At 47.8% G+C, this 20759-nt stretch overlaps 1 protein-coding gene and 1 long non-coding RNA gene across 10 annotated transcripts in view; one reads left to right on the top strand and one right to left on the bottom strand.

Moving 5' to 3' along the window:
• Tenm2 (teneurin transmembrane protein 2) overlaps nt 1-20759 on the top strand; it is a 1226262-nt gene that overhangs the window by 1057378 nt on the left and 148125 nt on the right. For all 9 annotated transcript variants that reach the window (XM_087569430.1, XM_087569433.1, XM_087569431.1 and 6 more), the window contains 2 exon segments: nt 6938-7133; nt 14243-14344. In XM_087569430.1, coding sequence (XP_087425556.1) covers nt 6938-7133; nt 14243-14344 — 298 coding nt within the window.
• Nucleotides 6373-20758, bottom strand: LOC120095252 (uncharacterized). Its single transcript, XR_015631534.1, has 4 exons — nt 20445-20758; nt 19531-19692; nt 7455-7569; nt 6373-7160 (listed from the first exon to the last, which is right to left on the bottom strand). It is a non-coding gene; the product is annotated as an uncharacterized LOC120095252 (long non-coding RNA).

The following is a 20759-nucleotide window of genomic DNA, read 5'->3' as shown; positions in this document are numbered from 1 at the left end:
ATGCTTATATAAGAGATTCTCCCTACGGTGAGATCCTGTGTTGGGGGAGGGGGAAGAAGCAAGCACTAAATAAAAATAAACTCATATTTTTGATGACAAGTTTTTTTTGCTGCCACAAGAAGCTATGTAGTGATGAATCAAGAATTCCACCCTCCCCAGTGCCTGGTGTTAAGGACCCTTGATGGGTTCTCTGTGTCTCAAAGGGCTTGATTCTTACCTGGTTCTGGAAAAGCAGCCCAGTTCCCAGTGTAGAAGCCCAGAAGCACCTTCTTATTGTGGCCCGAGGGATGTCCTCCTTTCAACCACTTGCTTTAGGTTCAGTGATTCAGCCAAGACGGATTTGCCCCAACAGTCAGGCCAACTCAAGCAAGTCTTTACCCACTATGGGATTCAGCCATGGCCCTTCCACCCCTCTCTCATTGTGCAGCCCCATTGAAAGTCAGTAGAAAGGAATCAGCTAGAGGAGGAATCAGCTGGGCCCACTTTGCCACAGGCCTGGCTGGTAGCAGAGACAGATGTACAAGGCTTGAGTGGCCTTCTGTGCCAAGTCACTCCTGCTCCTGAATGCAGCCAGACTGCACGGTAATGGGGACTTGAAGCAGTCCCAGCTTACACAGGCTGCACCCCACCCCCGCCCCAACAATCCCACCACCTGCTGCGTATGCCCTGTCATCTGAGGGAGACCACGGTTGCTGCCAGTGTGCCGCAAGGGGAGCAGCAGAGTGGCAGGCTAGCTCTGGGAAATGTCATCATTTATTGCTTTTCCCAGTCTGTGTCAACCCTAAGCAAGCAGACGTTCCAAGTGACAATAAAGTTATTTTCTCGTTTCCCGGGGTCCTGGACCCAGTAATAACATCTTCCTGAAGGGCAATGGGTCTGTCTTTAACCTTGCCCTCTTTGGCAGGTGTGTATTCTGGAGGCTTCCAGCAGCAACCTGGGGGCTGTGCGCTCCCTCCGTGTGGATGGCCGCTTTCCCTTCTGGGAAAGTGACAGGCCCCTGCTCAGGCTCAGCCATTGGGGGTGTCTCTTCTCTACACCAGCTCCTCTGGAAACCCACTAAGTTATCTTAATTACCATTCCTCCTCGCTCTCTGCCAAGAATTGGGGAGATTTATAATTGGATCAGTCAAATATTTACTGTGCTTTCTTTCTCTGCCACTCCAGCTCTCGTAAAAGTTGCGTTTTCACGCCGTTCGGGGGCATGACTGATGGCTCCCAGACACAACCCTCTTGTGGCATGTTAGCTGGGGTTATTTCTGCAAGGTCAGAGAACATGAGAGAGACAGAGAGACAGAGAGAGACAACGACAGAAACAGAGAGAGACAGAGACACATACAGAGACAAAGACACATACAGAGAGACACACAGAGACAGAGGCACACAGAGACAGAGACACACAGAGACAGAGGCACACAGAGACAGAGACACACAGAGACAGAGACACACAGAGACAGACACACACGGAGACAGAGACACACAGAGACAGAGACATACGGAGACAGAGACATACAGAGACAGAGACACACACAAAGACAAAGACACACACAGAGACAGACACATACAGAGAGAGACACACAGAGACAGAGGCACACAGAGACAGAGACACACAGAGACAGAGGCACACAGAGACAGAGACACACAGAGACAGAGACACACAGAGACAGAGACACACAGAGACAGAAGCACACAGAGACAGAGACACACAGAGACAGAGGCACACAGAGACAGAGACACACAGAGACAGAGGCACACAGAGACAGAGACACACAGAGACAGAGGCACACAGAGACAGAGACACACAGAGACAGACACACAGAGACAGAGACATACGGAGACAGAGACACACAGAGACAGAGACACACAGAGACAGAGGCACACGGAGACAGAGACACACAGAGACAGAGACATACGGAGATAGAGACATACAGAGACAGAGACACACAGAGACAGAGACACACAGAGACAGAGACATACGGAGACAGAGACACACACAAAGACAGACACATACAGAGAGAGACACACAGAGACAGAGAGAAACAGAGAGACAGAGACACAGAGAAACAGAGAGACAAAGAGAGAGTACACTTTGAGGGAGAAGAACAGTGTTTATTCTAGGTTGTTAGACTGTTTCCCTTCTCCCCTTGTACGTCAGGCTTGTCTCCGCAAGCCACCCGTGTCTCTTCTGTATGACCGACTTACATGCTTCTAATGCCCTTCAGGACAACTACAGGCCTATTAGAATGTGTCGTGCCATGACCTTTATAGCCGGCTAAACAGAGCATGGTCCCTGTACGTCTCCATTTCCTGGATAGATCACTACACATCCCCGGAACAGAGGAATTAGCTGGTCCTAGTCCTGAGCCTAAGTTATCAATCCCCAGTGGAGACGCAGCTGTAGCCAGACTTCTGGAGATGATGTTCTGATAATGTTGCCCCTCTGCCAACTGCATTGGCAGATCGCTGCCGGAAGCCACATCCTCGAGAGCAGAGGCACCCTGAACCAGCGTGCCTCCCTACCCTGCAGCTCCTGGTCCCCGTCCTGCACTGCAGTCCCTACCCTTGGCTCTATAGACCCACCTTGTGGTTTTGGCCCTTCCCTGAATCGCAGCAGCAACACGTGATGTCTGCTGTGTTATCTTATGGGTAGAGAAGCCAGATGTTTCACTGAAAGAGAACCGGGTGTGTCAACCGAGATGCTCCTGGGCAAATTGGGAGAAGACACTAACAGATAACAGTTTCAGTTTCACCAGTGGATGACTCTGCCCCATTCTCCTGGGTGAGCCATCCCCTTCTTGCCTGGTTAGAATCTGCAGCCATCTTGGGGAGTACGCAGGGAAGGGAAAGAAGACTGGAGCTCAGACATCCACGATGCTATTTCAGAGGCCTGTTTCACCAGCGGTTATGGATAGAGAGTCCTGACAACAATTCCAGGGGCTCCTCCAGGTGCTAATTGTCACACCCAGGCCACAGCTACCCTGGGCACTGCTCTCTTGGGTTGTACCCTCAGGAAAAGAGAAAGGGTATGTGAGAAGTGCCCTGGGCACCTGATGTCAGCATTGGAAGGATCTGTGGCTTGTGCTCCATTGTGCTCCACTGTCCTAAGTGGTCCTATGCCCAGCTACCATAAAGGGACTACAGAACTATCATGATCTCTGCCACAGTGGCCGCCAAGTTACAGAGTCAAAGAAGGAAGGGAAATGACGCAAGATAAGGTACAGAGCCCGCACACATCATCAGGCCAATGAACTGGGAAGCTCTCAAAAGTCTCGGTGATGGCTGTAAATTTTCAGATGTCTGGCCCACAGCCTACAGTCACACACGTGTTCTAACTGGTCATTCCAGGCTGCCTACAGCTCTACTCTTCCCTCCCATTTAAGACAGTGCTGTAGAAGAGGGAAGCAAAAGTAACCACTTGAGACAAAATTTTATTTCATTCCCGTTTTGGTTCTCTCCATAACATGCTTTCACAAACTTGCTATTTTATTCATCTGATACTTAACCAACGTGTATCAGGTCCCGAGGAAGGCAGATTTGATAGAGGAGTGGCTTCTAATAAAGACGGCTAAGGTCTCGGCCGCACGGTTCGCACACATAGTGCTCGCAGTTCCAGGCACCGTGCATATCAGTTCAGTTCATTCTTAGAGCGGTATTTTGCTGTGGACACTATTTCTGTGCCTGTTATTAGGACAAGAAGACAGAGGCACAGGCCTCTGATAGCTTACACAAAGTCCCAGCAAGTAAGTGGAAGAAGGCAGAGCTCAGAGGCTGACCCAAGTAAGCGAACCCTGGCGTTCTCATGCTAAACACTCCAGCAGGCGCTGAATCCCTGGGCTTGCAGCTTACATCTCTCTGCATGGACTAATGAGGGGCATGAGAACAATTGTCTCATTTAGGGAATGATAAGAGCTTAGGAAGCCATGCAGGACATAAGGGGATGCAGAAGTAAGGCGTGTGTCTCGGCCACGGTGTCTCTTCTCGCCCTCCCACCCGTGCCTTGTTTGAAAATCCACAACTGGCAGATTTCCCCTTAAATGAAAACTGCACTCTAAACCTCGACAGGAGGACTCCAAGGAGCCAGCCCAAATAAATGTCCTTCCTCCACTCTGAAAAATGCCTTCTCCCCTGGCCATTTGATTGGTCAGACAGCAAGGCCCGCCATAGACCTGAGCCATTTCTGTGTCCCTCGGCTGGCCAGGCAGTTCTGCACCAGATGACTAATGTCCAAATTAGTCATGAGCAATGACTTCACACGAGTAATCACCTTCCCCAAACTTTTCCTCATGGGGGTGATAACTTGGACCCCAAATGAAGTCTATTCTTCTCACCTCACCACCAAGGAAGTTATAGCCATTGCTCTAGCTGACAGCAGTCTGTAGACACCAGTGCTCGTGGTTGGACATTTACAAGGTTGCTAGGGAACAAATGCTTTGGTTACAAAGGTCCCTGGAAGCAGTGTCAGTTTGTCACATCCCTCCCAATCATTTATTTCAGCCCATAAGGACAACGGTGACCAGAGAAGTATGGGGCAGAGGAAAGCTCTACACAAACACTTATTTACTGAGATGTGGGCCATTTCTTCTTCTTAGTAATAGCCATCTCATTCCCCATATGAAAAACTAGAGCTGTGTGCTGCTCCCAGGGTCCTTCTGGTCTGCAAGTAGGTGGCCCTCAGTCATTGCGTACTCTTTTAAATTCTAATTATCTCCGATGCACTGCCCTAAGCATTAGCTTGTGTCATCCCCGTAACTGGATTCCTGAACTTCAGGTGCCATCACCCCTGAGAACAAAAATAGACTCCACGTCAAGCAAAAGCAAGTGTGGAGTCACAATTCAACCAGGGGTTTGTCTAATGGCAGAGACATTATGCTTAAGATTACTGAGTCTTTTGTTTTCGGTGATCACGTATCCAGTGGGGAGAAATGGACAGCTCTACGGAGGGAGATGTGAAGTTAGGCAATTCCTGGAGCTGCCAGCTATGAAATTGTGTGTGTGCATGTGTGTGTGTGTGCATGTGTGTGTGTATGTGTGTGTATGTGTGTGTATGTGTGTGTATGTGTGTATGTGTGTGTATGTGTATATGTGTGTGTATATGTATATGTGTATGTATGTGTGTATGTGTGTGTATGTGTGTGTGTATGTGTGTGTATGAGGTGGGTATGTGTGTGTATGTGTGTGTATATGTGTGTGTATGTATGTGTGTATGTGTGTGTGTATGTGTGTGTATGTGTGTGTATGTGTGTGTATGTGTGTGTGTATGTGTGTGTATGTGTGTATGTGTGTGTGTATGAGGTGGGTATGTGTGTGTATGTGTGTGTATGTGTGTGTATGTGTGTGTATGAGGTGTGTGTGTGTGTGTGTGTGTGTGTGTGAGGTGGGTATGTATGGTTGATTTCTGCAGTGTATGGAACTCTTTTCACGAAGGGGAAAGTAGGGAGCACTTAATCCTGCAAAGCTGGGTTGGTGGTTTTTGTTTGTTTTGTTTTATCTGCCGGAGCCCGGCACACAGGGTCTTCTCTGGGAGTCAGAGTGCAAGGGGACTGTTCTGGGCAGCGGCTTTGAGTTTCTGAGATTAGTCCATTTCTACTGGGGGTTCATCGATTTTCTTGTCAACAGGAAGAAACATCGGATTCCTCTTTGCCTTCCCGTGCATCTTCCCTGTCCAGCCCATAGGCAACTCCTGGCTTCTCTCCCTTAAAATGTCCCTCTAGTGCCTGCTCCTCACTTACTGTCATCAAACTCTTTTCACCTCACACATGGCTGTGTGCAGTGTCCACTTTCTAACCCGTTTTCCCATTTTACTTCCTTTCCCTACAGAATATCCTACCTCCAAAAACTAATTCCTCCAAACATTGCTTGATCACGTCAGTCACTGTTCAAAGGGTTTCCAGTGGCCCCCCCACTCTCACTTGGCACTTGGAGCAAGTCTGTCTTGGGTAACACTGTGTGCTCCCGTTCCCTCAGCCCTATAAACCTTAGCTGTCTGACCTGTAGTGCACTCATCCTGAGCAAGTTAGAACCTGGTTTCCACTGCAACAGAGCTCAACACCCAAATGGAGGTTTATTTGTGGTCAGGCACTAAGAAGGCATAGCACTATAGCAGAACAGAGCTTTGTCCAAATTTTGTTTTGCCGCTTAGGAGTTTAAACAAAATCCTTGGATTTTTTCTGGACTTTGCTCTCCTCCTATACCTGTGAAATATGAACAGAGCTCTACCTGTAAAGTGCTTATCTAGCATGGGAAAGGCTCTGTTTCCTCGATCCAACAACAAAAACAGCAAGAATACATGCATTTGTTCTCTCTCTCTCTCTCTCTCTCTCTCTCTCTCTCTGTCTCTCTCTCTCTGTCTCTCTCTCTGTAACACACACACATGGGGGGGGGTCCTTACAATTATTTTTATTTCATAGCAATAGGTAAAAGCTTGTGACCGACAGTAATAGGATTAAAAATGCAGAGTAAAAGTGTAGCTCAGAGGAAGAATATTTGCCTAGCATCCATACGACCCTGGGTTTTGTTCCCAGCATTCCAAAACATACATAAAAATGAAGTCTGGAGTATTGGCAAGCGTCTATAAATCTAACTACTTAGGAGACTGAGGATCACAAGTTCAAAGACAACCCAGGAAGCTTCTCAAGATTCCATCTCCAAATAGAAACAGAAAAGGGATGGAATTATAGTTCTGAAGCAGAGCTCTTGCCTGGCATCTGCAAGACCCTGGATCCAAATCCCAGTACCATGAAATAAATTAGTAATAATCATTCTCGGCGTGATGGATGGTAGCCGATAGCTGTGACCGCAACATATCCGGCTTACTTTATTTTACACGGGCGTAGTGAAAAGTACTTCTCCATCGGCCGATGTGCAGGATGGCAGTGCTGCCTGAGGGTACAGGTCCAGAACTTGCTCTACACATTGCCCTGTCTCTCTCTCTCGCTCCACAGTATGACTTCATGGAACGCCTGGACGGAAAGGAGAAGTGGAGTGTGGTCGAGTCACCCAGGGAACGCCGGAGCATCCAGACCCTGGTGCAGAACGAGGCTGTGTTCGTGCAGTACTTGGATGTGGGCCTGTGGCACCTCGCCTTCTACAATGACGGCAAGGACAAGGAGATGGTCTCCTTCAATACGGTTGTCTTAGGTAGGTTTGGGGTCCCGGGAGGAAGATCTGTAAAGGGTAGGATGAAAACCATGGGCGTTCTCGGTAGAAGATTCAGCAACCCTGACAATGCCTACTGTAGCTTACAGGGTCTCTGCCATTCCACCCGCTTGGCTCTGACTGCACGGGAATTCCATATAAACCTGCGAGAGTCACTACCAGGCCTGGGGATGCTCACAGATGTCTGAATCAGACAGCTGGGGCCAAGGAGTGTTCGTCCAAACTGAGAATAACGAACAGTTGCTTCTCTATTGCTGTAAGAAAACACCACGACAAAGGCAGCTTATAGGAAGAAGGGTTTACTTGGGGCTTACGGTTCCAGAGGGATAAGAGTCCTCCACCATCCTAACAGGGAAGTGTGGCAGCAGATAAGCAGCATGGCAACCAGAACCGGAAACTGGGAGCTGAGGGCTCGCATCTGCAGTAGCAAACAGGAAGCAGGGAGAGTGAACTGCAAATGGCACAAGTCTTTGGAAACCTCAAAGCCCATCCCAAGTGATGTATTTCCTCAGCAGAACCATCCCTCCTAAGCCTCCCCCTACAGCCACCAACGAGGGACCAAGTATTCCGATGCCCCATTGAGCACATTGCTGGGCTTATAAATGCTTCCCTTTCCTTCTCATAAAACAGAGACGATCAACTCGCGGGCTCCCATCAGGAAGAAAGAAGGCTTGTTTTATTTCTAAGTGTATAGCAGAGCCAAGAAACACTGGCCATTCATATCAGCTCTAACCTCTTAAGAATTGAGAATATGTCAAAAAATTTTTTTAAAAAGGGTTTTTTTTCTTTTAACTTAAAAATACATCAGGGAGAAGACACTGATGTTTTTAAAAGTCCTATATTTATTCCCAAGAAAGCAAACCTCAAAATGCTCTAATTCAACACTTGTCACTTTGGATGCGTTTTAGGCCCGCTTTTCATTAGGTATAAAGACAAAAGCTAAGGTTTAATCCAGATTGCCTCTGCGGCATGCGGATAAACCCCCGAAAGGGCGATTACTTGTAAAGAATCGTGTTTTCTAGAAAGCCTTCGGAATCCTAACATTGCAAGGAGCCACAGTCACCATTAATGAGTTTCTGAGTTTTTATCTCCCTCTGACGATATCCGATCCCCACTGAAGCTCCAGGAGCCAGCAGGTGACTGTGCCATTCCACACTGAGGAGTAAACTGACCTGTGTGGAGCTACCTGAGGCCTCAGGGTCCCGAAACATGGGGATAGACTTACCTTCTGATCCTCGGGCATCTCGCCACAGCATCCTGTCACCCCAGCCGCTTCTGACTGTGGATTCAGGATTTACTGGAGAGGTCTGGAGTTAGTAAATTCATGAAAAGGGGACCTCCTCCCTTCATACACCGTAGCTGAGTGAGTTGCCTGGGCCTCAACCTCCTAAGGACCACATTCCAAAGGCTAACATGAGGGTCACTGTGAATGAGCCACACCTGGCCTACGGCCAATAGTCCTGAAGGACAGAGCCTGTGACTTGAGGAAAGTGCCTTGAAGGACTGCGTGACCATAGGTGTGAGGTTGATCCTTATTCCTCCGCTAAGGAAAAGTGGGCCCTCCCGAGGCTAGCCAAATGTTCCAGGGTAGGAATTGGCATGCTGTAGCCCAGGGGTCGAATCTGGCCCACTGCCTGTTTTTATAAATAAAGTTTTATTGGCACGAGGCCACATTCATCTGTTTGCATGTTGTGTGTGGCAGCTTTCCCACTGTTACAGCAGAGCTGAGCGTTGCAACAGGGACCATATGGCCCACAGAGCCTAAATAGTTACTATCTGTCCCTTCACAGGGAAAGTTTGCCAACCTATGCTCCAAAGCCATGTCATAACTTCGTCTACTCAAAGTCACAGAGGAAGCTCCCGACAGATGGGAAATCTCTAGGGTGATGTTAGGTCCCAACAGGGGAGAGAAGTAGAACAGCAGAGACTAACTCCCCAGTGGAAGGAACAAGAAACAGCTCTGGGACTACCGTAAGGAGAACGGCGTGAGAAATGACGCCCTTTTCGCCAGCAGGTATTTCAGTTCTGGAGCTACCTGACAGAGCAGGCAGTGCACAGCAGCTTGTTTGTTTGGGAGTCTTAGAGACATGATCACTCCCTTAGTAACACTAAGTGCTGGAAGAAACAGTGGCCATGAGGGCATGCCTGGCTAGGAGTTCAAAGAGCGTTTGTTGTTGGACGAGGAGGAATGTTCCGGAAGTTCTGTGTGCCTTCAATGTCTTTCAGCTCGCCCAACCCAAAGACTAGTCGTAGTGGGAGGGAAAGCCACAGTCTCTCTGTCCTTCGGAGGTGGAGGATGCCTAGGCTGAAAGGATGGGAAAGGACCCACCCAGGGTCACATGACCAATGCTGTGCTATGCCACAGACTTCACACAGCTGTGATATCTTGATCGTGGATTTCTCTGGGGAGTAGCCATACATATCTCATTCCCCTAAGCCAGCAGCTTTTTCCGGGGACCTGGCTACTTCGTAATAGCATCTGCCCTCTTTCCTCACCCTGTGTGGACAGGTAGTGTGAAGATTACCCCCACCCCCCAGCTATTACCCTCCCTGCCTGTCAAAGCTGGAAATAGCAATTCTCCCCAGAGGATCCCCCTCATCAAAGCTGTATAGCTCAGACAGAGAGAGTCAACAGAGATCAGCCTAATAGCTGGGCAGACATCTTGATGGAGCAATGATAGCAATTGGTCTGAAATGTGGGGAAAGAACAGTGTTTGGTTGGGTCCGGAAGTCCTTTCCCACACACCTATCATCAAAACACCCTCCACAGAGAGCAGCCAGGAGGACAAAAACACACACACCCACCCCCGAAATGGGAAATAGAAGGGAAGTGTTAGACGGGTGTCAGGCGACCTCGCTAAATATACCCATGACTCAGGACTCTGCCATCTTCTCCTGAGATGCAGCCTGCCCTGCAGGAATGAGCATCCTTCTGGGAACCACGGAGGGGTGTTCTAGAAGCTCAGTGTGAACCTCCACTGAGTACCCCAGTTCCAGGAGCCGGGAAGAGGGTAGAGTACCTGCCTAGCACGCGCAAGGCCCTGGTTTCAAATCTCACTGCTGCAAACAACAATTAAAACCCTCTCTGAATTCCCAGGCACGGCTTCACCTCTACTGTTTCTCCACAGGAAAGCTTAAACCATGTTGATCCGAAGGTAGCAAGTGTGTATAATTGAGGAAGGGGACTGAAAAGGGCAGTCCTTTTATACTTTAGCATCAGCGTGGGGGATTTCCCCCTCAAAAACAATAAGATATGTTTCATATGTAAGACTTCAGGAAAAGTAATGGGAACAGTGAGTAAGCCTTCTTTGCAGTTTTTGCTCATTCACGATTCTCTACCTTCTTAAGCATGGGGGTGTGCACATATCAGCACACTTCTGGGGCTTCTCATCACATGCCTACTATGTGCCAGACACTGAGAACCTCCAGGACTGACGGCGTCTGGCCTCATCCTGAAATCAGAAATGAGAATGCTTGAAAACAAATTAAAGATAAACCACCACGAGGCAGCGAAAGAAGTAGCAGAGCCAAAGAGACCCGAAGCTCACACTGACGAAAACAAGCCACCTGGATACTGAATGACGTCTAAGCTAAGACATAAGGAGGAATGTCCCCAGCTGGGTCCCGAGACAAGTGGAGAGCATGCAGAGACCTCTGTCCCCTTATCCACAACCATGGTGACAAGGAGTTTCCTAGCCCCTTGCTGTTTTAGACCTAAAGATATAAAGTTGGAAACTGGGAACGCTGGCCCTAGAGTGATCCACGTCTACCGAAGCACCCAGTCACACATGTATGACCAGAGGGAGCAGCCCCTACCTCATGGGGGGAGCAACTTCCAAAACTGTAAGCTAAGTGCTGGCGTCCCTCTGTTTAGAGTGTTCACATACTTCTGATAGCCCCAAAGTAGGATCTGACTTCTCTGGTGGACTGGGGACAATCCATCCCCGCCTCCTCCTAGATTTCTCCAAACTCACATCACTCTGCTTTTGGATTCACTTCACCTCTTTCCCACCCTAGAGCCTTTGCGTAAGCTGTTCCACCTACCCAGAATTCTCTTCCACCAGTTCCTCAGCCGTCACAGTTCAATCTTCTTCAGCACCATGTGAAAGAGGGAGGCCCACTTCACTCACCCCCTTTAAGGGCTTCCTCCTGTTAACTGCTGATTCCCTACTCTCTGCAAAGAACTTACTGTAATTTTTACTCACTTGTTTGATGGGGGGAAGGCAGAGTTTCTTATATTCTCTATGACAGTGGAGGGTATTATGAGGGTAGAGACTGTATTATTCACCAAGGGCACTCCAGCTCCTGGCACATAATAGGTGCTCAGTTAATGCACTGTGCCCCGTGTTGAGACTGACAAGTCTGAGATCTGACCCTAAGTACAAGCTCACACATTAGTCTGTCACTGTTGTCCTGGGTGTTACCAAAAGGCATTAGGCTGCAGGGTGGGTTTGTGAGATGTCTCCAGCCAATAAGTCACTTGCCCCACAAGTGCGGGGACCTGAGTTCAATTCTTAACGTCCACCTAAAACTCCAGCGAGCACATAGAGTCCAAGCGCTAAGGAAACAGAGTCGAGAGGATCCCTGCAGCTTGCTGGCTGGCCAGTCTAGGAATTCAGTGAGGAAAAAAAATATAAGGTGAAAAGCAACAGAGAAAGACACCCAACACGGACCTGCACCCGCCACATGCACATACATGTTCATGTATGCACCACACACACACACACACACACACACACACACACGTACACAAAACGCCAAGATCACAGACAATGGGTTTCTATAGCCATCACATTGCAGATTTCAAGTTCCAGTGTCCACAGGGTATCAGGAGAGGACCTAGTGGATATATATAGTGTTGCCTTGCATGAAAGAAGCCCTACGCTTTACTGAGGCTGGATCTTAGCATGGGTAGTAGCCTCACTTATCCAGAGAAAGACCGTCCTCTCTAGTAAGCCTAGTGATCCTGTCCTTTACTCTCACGAAATATTTCCTTTGTCTGCCGAGGCCATGCATACCCCTGAATGGATGCTCAGGAGGACTACAGAATACCCCAACAGTATAGGCCTCTGTTCCCAAGACATATAGAAGCAGAGCAAACCCAGAGAGAACAGTCCGCCAACCCTACATGAAGTTCCTGACTTTGGTGTCTGCAGAAGCACACGATGTCCTTTAAATAAGTGATGAGCTCATAACATACATAGGTACCTTCGCCTGCTTCCCAGCCCTTCAAAGAGCTCACCCAAAGGAACTGTAGCTGGACTGTGAACAGCCAGACACCGAGAAAACCAGCTCGATCATCTTTACGGAGCTTTGGAAAGAAAAAGAAACAAATCCACTAGCACCAGAAACCAAGACCAGCTGGGTTCCAGAGGAACAGGGCTAGGGAGTGGCATAGAAGGAGGGCTGCAATGCGTGGTGTGAGTGCCCAGTACAGGGAAGGGATGTGTGAGGAACTCAGCTGCAGAACTTCCTGACGTCACTCATGTGACTCCTAAATGGGACCCCATCACCAACTTACTGCCCTCCGTTCCTGGGGTTGGATCCTGTTGTACGTTGACCCTACTGGCTTGTATATTTTCCTTTTATCATCTTAGACATTTGGAATCTGTAGGTGGGCTTTGCTTTAATTTGAAACAAAAATGAGTACTTTGAAAGAACACACCCATTTCTATGTCCATCTGAACCAACGTTCCCAAAATGATCCCTCGAGAGATGTAATGAGAGTGCGAGGAGAAGGCAGGCTGTGAGGGAGAGGCTTTTGTACAGGGCAGAGCGGGCACAGACTAAGTGATGTTCATGGAAAATAAGGACCACAAAAATTAAATTTAAAAGACCATTGTGGGGGAGGGGAGCTGTAGAGAAGGCTCAGAGGTCAAGAACACTGGCTATTCTGCTAAAGGACCTAGACTCAATGTCCAGCACCCACATGGCCACTGGCAAGCATCTACTAACCCAGTATCCCAGGCAAGTCAGTCCTGGGACTGACTCCTTCCGGCTTCCAATGACACTGCACACCCATGGTACACAGACATGCATGCAGACAAAAGATCCATACACAGAAAAGGTTGGGAAGAAAAAGACTGTGTAAAAGACAAAACCTGCTCCTTGCCGACCCCTGAAACATGCATAGGTGAATGTCAGACTTAAGTATAGCCAGACATCACTCATGATAGGGATATGCTCAAGAAGTGTTTCATTTCACCCTGCCATAGACACTCTATAGCTCTTATACAAGCTGAAAAGGCTGAGAGAGCACTGAGCCATGCGCCCACACTCCCATATATGTTGTCCAGCACTGAGCAAACATCTCATGCAGCATGTAACTGTTTGGACTTTTCCTATATTTTAATTCCTAAGAGCAGGGAGCAGTTTTGCATTACAAGTCTAAGATAGGAACACCTGCCTGACCCTCTATACCTTAGGCTAGACTCTTAGACCCCATATTTCCAGCCACAGCTTGAATCAGCGGAGTGCCACCAGGGTGAAGGCGTGGTAGATGGAGAGGACACAGTGCTAAAAAAAAAAAAAGACTAATATTCAGATGTGGAAACTTCCAAAGTATTTAAATCCAAATAGACAGTTTCTTCTAAAAGAAACAAACAAGAAGAGAGCAGAAGGGAGCTGGAGAGATAGCTGAGCAGTTAAGAGCACTCGTTGCTCTTTCAGTAGACCTGTCTTTGGTTCCCATCACTCACATGGCAACTCACCACTACCTGTAACTCCAGTTCCGGAGAATCCAACACCCTCTCCTGGCTTTCATGGGTACTACATGCATACAGTGCACTGACTGACATATAAGCAGGCAAACCACTCGTGCACATAAAATATAAATAAATCTTAATAAAATGAAAAGAATTAAAACTCTGTCTTCCTCTCCCTGCGGCCCGGTGTGGGTAGCACCGGCAGAGTGCCGGTTTCTCCCACTCAGTACTCATATTACCCTTGACCTTTCCTTCCGTGTTCTCTTACTTCGCCCACTCCTGGCCCTTGCCACCCCCTCTTGGGTCTTTACAAATGGCAGCTGACTGATTACTCAATGACTGCCCGAGAGCAGAGGAGAAGGTCATTGCTTGATCTCTCTCTTTCAGATTCAGTGCAGGACTGTCCACGAAACTGCCACGGGAACGGCGAATGCGTGTCTGGACTGTGTCACTGTTTCCCAGGATTCCTAGGTGCAGACTGCGCTAAAGGTAGGTGTCACCGCTTCCCTGCAGAGGGGTAAGAGAAGGAGAGCCCCGGTGGCTCTCCCAATAAGTCTTCTGCACTGGGGCGTTGTAAACACACGCATGCGCAAAGGCTCCCCATTTGGCAAGGAGCCGGTTTTGATATATAACCGTGGCTAGTGTGCCTATAGGAGGAAGGCAGTCAGCCTTGGCACTGAGGTGTGCTGAGAAGAAAGATTTGCTAAAAATGAGATGGTCGGGTTTCCTGTAAAAGCAGAAGTGAATTACCATCACTCCTCTCTTATAATCATTAGCTTCTATGTAATGGAAGATTAAGCATCTCAGGGTTAGTAAATTTCATTCATTCTGGCCAGCTACACTCTTAATCTAGGAAGTGCTATTTATCTTCGTGGAATTGGTTTTAAATTGTATTATTAATTTATCTAGGCTGCTTTGCAAAGAATGGCTGGGGCCTTGGGATTCTTGGGGGGAAGGTGATTGAAGAAAGAAAACGACTTTCTGAAGAACAGGGAATTTAGGGGCTGCACACCTGGCTTGTAAGAGACCTTCAGTGTGACCTTCATGTGGCTCTCAGCGTCAAATATCGTTGGGGACACAGATATACACACAGATGTCCCGAAGTACCCAAGTACGTTCACAACGTGGTACATTGACCAACTCTATTCCCTTTGTCTAAAACACGAGTTACCGCCTATAACCCAGGGCGCCACCCCCCAACAGGAAGTGTGGGAAACGGTATTTCGGGACGTTAAGAGATATTCTCCCAGCTTTGGGCTTCCCCTTCTCAACTCTCTGCTTACACATCTCTGTCCCTTTGTGACCCAGACGGTGCAAGTCAGACGGCACCTCTGAACCCTGGTTTCCTTATCTAGAAAAGAGAGCATGGCGGCGTCCAACGCTCTGTTTGAGCCTCGTAAGATGCACACAAGCTAGAGCTCTAGCAAGCGCACAGTATTAACGCGGTAGTAACTAGTACACTGTAAGGTTCCAACTGGGTTGGTTTCCGTTGCCTTATTTATATTTTAGTTTACTCATATATTTAAATCATCTTTTATCACCTTTATTTGTATTTCCCTGAAAGTTACCTGCCTTGACACATACTCAGTAAAGCTAAATAGTACCATCCCTTTGTCCATGCCTCAAAACTCTTGTTCCATTAATAATATTAATAATTAATAATAAATATCTCGATACTCTGTATAGCTTAAAGATTTGAGATTTGCATCCCGATGAGTACTCAGTGCTAAGTGAACGAAGCTTTTATCCCCTTGAAGCCCTGGCATTGGTGGCCATCCGTGTGACACTCATTTCTAAGACACCTCCTCTGTCCTACAACACACAGGTTTGGTTTGGAAAGATAAGAAGCCCGAGGCCTGTGGACAGTCTCCTTAGCTGGGTTTCAGCCCAGCACATCCATGTTCCAAGACACAGGGACAACCCAAGGAAAATGACAGACTGTCTGTTCATTCCAGTGCTGGCTCTAAGGGGCCCGGTGGGGGATGGAGGTTGATCCTGCCTTGCGGTGTCGAGTGCTTTTCCCAGTGAAGGCTTGAAGAAAGGCAGACCTCAATATCATCTGAATGGCTTTTCTTGTGTAATCTAATTTTCCTGGGAGTGGAGGCATTAATGAGAGGAAGGACTGAGTCGCCCTTTTATACTCGGCTGCAAATGGGCTGAGCGCACAGCCTCGCGCGAGGGCTGTGAGCTGTAAATGTGTATTAACACTGACATACATCGATGTATTATTAATCCTAAAAACCATGTGTGCTCCAACTGCACATCCAGTTACTGGCCTTTCAGACCCAAGTACCCAGCCATTTAAGGACTCTCCACTCTGAATCCATTTGCAGACGCGTGTCCGTTCTGTATTATGTATCCGTAATGGAGTGTGCATTTAGCTGTTTAAAAGGACTTCCCTCCCCCCCCCCCCCCGCCGAACCCCCGTGTGTGTTTTGCATTCGCCACCTGTGCTGTGGCCGGGCACACCCCCTCCCCCAAGTGTGCATTAGCAATAGTGTATAATTGATCCTCGTGAAGCAATTATTGAGTGGCTGCTAAGAGGAGTTATTCCTTCCTACCCGGTGTTCTGCTCCTGAAATCGGCTTTTGAACTTGTATGCATATTTTAATTTAACTGTTTATGTAGATGATGGGCAAAATTGAGGCGCTTAAAGAATGAAATTGCCTTGCAATTCACTGGATCCCTCACTTACTGTAGGCAAAGTTGCTTTAAGGGCATGGGAAGCAAGTGCTTGCCTCTGCCCTAAAGGTGCAGCTCCCACCGTGGTTTTGATGTGGCCCCTGGTCAAGTTACTTTGTAACGAACCATGTGTTCTCCCTTCTGATTCTAACCCCTTGTCTCCCAAACTTTGATCTTCAATGTACCTATTGCTTTTGGCCGTCGGTATTTGTTCACTATGTATATGTAGATATTTTTTTTATTTGAAGAGAAGGATGCCAGAAGCAAAAATTGAGGAAAGACTAGAATTGGTTGCTGCGAATGTGAAATGTGAATGCCCCTTTAAAAGTAGCCAGAGGCTTGCAGAGTAGCAGCAGTGAATGCCTTTAATCCCAGCACTTCGGAGGCAGAGACAGTCGGATCACTGAGTTCAAGGCCAGCCTGGTATACAGACCAAAGGCCAGCCAGGGGTACACGGAGAAACCCTGTCTTGAAAACAAATGTGTGTGTGTTATACATATAATATTGCGTATATTTTAGATAAAAATAACTAAAGATTCATCTTTCCGACTACAGTGAATATCTAAACCATCTTCTAACTTTATGACTTATTAAGAATCCAGCAGTGAGGGCTGGGGCTTGTATCATAGAGCACTCATGGGGTCCTGTGTTCAAACCCCCAGTTCTGCCAAACACACCAAAACAAAAAAACCAAGAATCCAACAGTGGACCTGAATGTCCATGGAAAGCCTAGATTCTTAGGGAAATCCTAGTTTAAGGATCTTGTCCCATAGGCTCTGGCTCCTGAGACTGACAGATCACCCCAAGTGTGCCTGTGTGAAGACAGATTCACAAACAGGCTTCAGCTGCCTGGACGGCTTCCAGCAGGGGAGGGCTAATCCCAGCACCTGGCGCTCATCTGATGCTGAAGCCCGAGCTCCCACTAAGTGTGTAAGGGATGCCGTGCAAAGCTGCGAATTATTGAATGCATGCTCTCTCGTTTATCCACGTATCAACAATGTGACACGAGGGATACTTTAACTAGTGTCATGCCAAATTCGTTAACGTTTTTACATTAAAGTCACCTTAGGAGCTCACAAAGATGGGTCAGTGGGTAGAGGTGTTTGACAATGGAACTGACAACCTGAGTTCAATCCAGGAGACCGACATGGTAGACTACGAGGACTGAGTCTTAAAACTCATCTCCAGAACTCCCTACAGGTGCACACACACACATACACACACACACGCGCGCACGCGCGCACTCACATGCACATGCACAGGTGCGCACACATACCAGCAAATATAATTTAAAAATGTTAATGTAACTTTGGATATGAAAACAAGTAACCAAAACAGGAGAATGTCTATAGAGTCTCCCCCCACGTCTCTTATAAGGCCAACATTTTAAATTTAAATTTAAAAGCCAGAAACGTAACACTCACCCAATAATTTTAACTAATTTATAGACCCCTACCTCCCTTTTGCGTTTTAGATCCGGCTTTCTTTCATTAGCATGACTCCTGAATCCAGTGGTTCTCAACCTGTGGGTCTCAGTCCCTTCAGGGGAGTGGGGGGGCTCACAAATATAGCATCTTATAGCAGATATCTATATTATCATTCATAACAGTGGCAAAATACATTTAGGAAGTAGCAACGAAATAAGTTTATGGTTGGGGGTCACCACAACACAAGGAGCTGTATTAAAGAGTCATAGCGGGGCTGGAGAGATGGCTCAGCGGTCAAGAGCACTGGCTGCTCTTCCAGAGGTCCTGAGTTCAGTTCCCAGCCCATCTATAATAGGATCTGATGCCCTGGTCTAGCAAGCTGGTGTACATGCAATAGATCACTCGTACATTAAATAAGTAAACAAATAAATCTTTTTTAAAATCTAGGTGAAGGTATAGTTTTTAAAAAAGAAAATGAGTCATAGCATTAGAAGGCAGAGAACCACTGCCTTGGTCCCTCCATGATATCCCTTAATAGTTCTTTACTCTTCTTGTATTTCATGGCCTTGACCCTCAGGACAGCATTGCTTGGCCAGTTTGTGTACATCTCTCAGTTTGGCCTTGCCTGGTACATTTTGTGATTAGGTTGAAGTTATGCATTTTAGATACTATGTATGTCATATGTGTGTGTGTGACAGAGTTCAGTGTGTTGTATCAAAGACGAATGAAGCTCCTATTCAAATATGAAGAACTATTAAATGTTGTTTGTATGAATGTGCACACGCCTGCCTTTCTCTCTCTACTTTTCTCATAGGCAAAAATGGGTTAAAGGCCCAACCCCATTGATATTGAACAAGTCCCATTCACAAACAACTTTTGAGCCCAAGAAGCTCTAGTGTTAGCCTGGGGCTGATAGAGAAAGGTCACAGAACTAGCAAGGGCAGTTGGCTCTCAGCCTCCTGCTGCCCACAGCAGCATGGCCCACCTCCCAACTGTGGCCCACCACCACTTTCCTTCTTTCTAGATTAAACACTGCAGATGCCCTGAGCACAAGGTCCCCCCTCATCAGGAATTCGCACCACCTTTGTTCTTGCTCTGACAGCTGTACCCCGGATGCCTTGGGTTCTGCCAGTCTGCTAGCGTAGGCAGCCAGCAAACTTGGGCCCTCCTGCCAGGGGGAGAATTTGCCACGTTAGCAGGCACAATTCCCATCACATCCAAGCGACCTGGTATGTGTCCAAGTGACAGAAATACACATTTACTCTCTTGACCTCACACTGTGCACTCCATACCCTCAGATATGCGGCGCAGGCAGCCCTCTCTCGTCGTCTGATAAACCTGCCAGTCTGCATCAGACATCTGAAGCCGTCCTTTCCCCCCCGAGTGTGGGGGCCATCAGGACGCATGTGCAGAGCACTCATTCTGCACCCACTGCTTACCTGGGGCTCCCAGGGGCACTGAGGTTAAAATAGACCCGACCCTCACCAGGAAGGAACACTGGCTGCTTCTACCGTGACACTCCAAGTCAGCTGAGGGAACTTAACCATGCAAATGCCTATTACATACCTTCTAGGAAAAGACTGCTGCATGAAGAGCCAGAAGCACGAGGTGTGCAAAGCAGCCCTGGGCTCTGCTTCCAGAAGCACATGGAAAACAAGTGGCTCATTGTGCTACGTTGTGATGGGAACGTCGAGTGTCCAGATGTTACTAAGGAGGAGGTCAGGAAGTCTAGGAAGCATAGATATGTTGTAAGTGGGGAAGTCTTTCAGGACCCTGCAGCACAGCCTTGGAAATCACACTAGACGGGAAGGTAAATATAAAAGATCGATCGTACCAGCAGGGCCTAGAGAGGGAGACTCGAAGGCCACACCACACAGAGGCCGCGTGGAAAGTAGCCCCGGATGTGAGATCAAACAGGTGGGAAGGGTGAACCCTGATTCAAATGCATTTGCTGGGAATCAGGGTAGAGTGCCTTAGCAGAAGGCGTGAGGGAATTTCACAGATGCCTGACTATCACCAGGTTCAACCATCAAAGGAAAGACGGACCAAGAGCTTGATCACACTGGAAGACCTGGTAGCTCGGGCCAGGTGCTCACGGCTAGTTTGTAGGGATGTTGTACCTTCAAGAAGAGTCCCCAAAGTTGATTTGTTCCTTCTTCTTGTTTTGTGAGACAGAGTCTCATCTAGCCCAGGCTGACCCTGAACTCCCTATATAGCTGAGGCTAGCCTTGAATTCCAAATCCTCTGCTGAGATGATAGACGTGCACCACCATACCCCATTTAAATTTTTTTATTTTGAATATACAGTTTAACGAGGACTTATGAAAGTAGCCAGTTAATAAAAGGAGCAAAAGAAAATCTCAAAGAAACTCCAATGAGGAAACTACCATGAAGGGTAATGCTCGCTGTGACACAGACTAAGAAATCTGCTCAGATTCGGGGTTTCGGGGAAACGTCGTTTATTTCCCGGTGGTTCGTACCTTTGTTCCCTCAGTTGATCCTCTGGACCAGCTGTAATCCCACTTCTCATCCAAGTTACGGTTCGCCCTCCAGGGTCTTGGACATTCTCTTCCTGTCCCGTGGCTCCCCTGTCGCTTTAAAGCTGTTGGCTGTGGGCTAGAGGCTCTGAGTTATTATTCCTCCTCCTCATACTTACTTTTATCTCAAGGCCGTTTGTTGACTTCCCTTCTCCTAGACTTGTACGCCGAGTCTCCTTGCTTTTCTGAAGTCAGCCGAGGCTGCTTGGCTCTCGGCTTACACTCCGGCTCCTCTAATGGCTTGTTTAGGCTGATCTG

The sequence above is a fragment of the Rattus norvegicus genome, chromosome 10 (assembly GCF_021556685.1).
Source record: "Rattus norvegicus strain SHRSP/BbbUtx chromosome 10, alternate assembly SHRSP_T2T, whole genome shotgun sequence".
NCBI lineage: Eukaryota > Metazoa > Chordata > Mammalia > Rodentia > Muridae > Rattus > Rattus norvegicus.
This window is presented reverse-complemented; position numbering and strand designations above follow the sequence as displayed.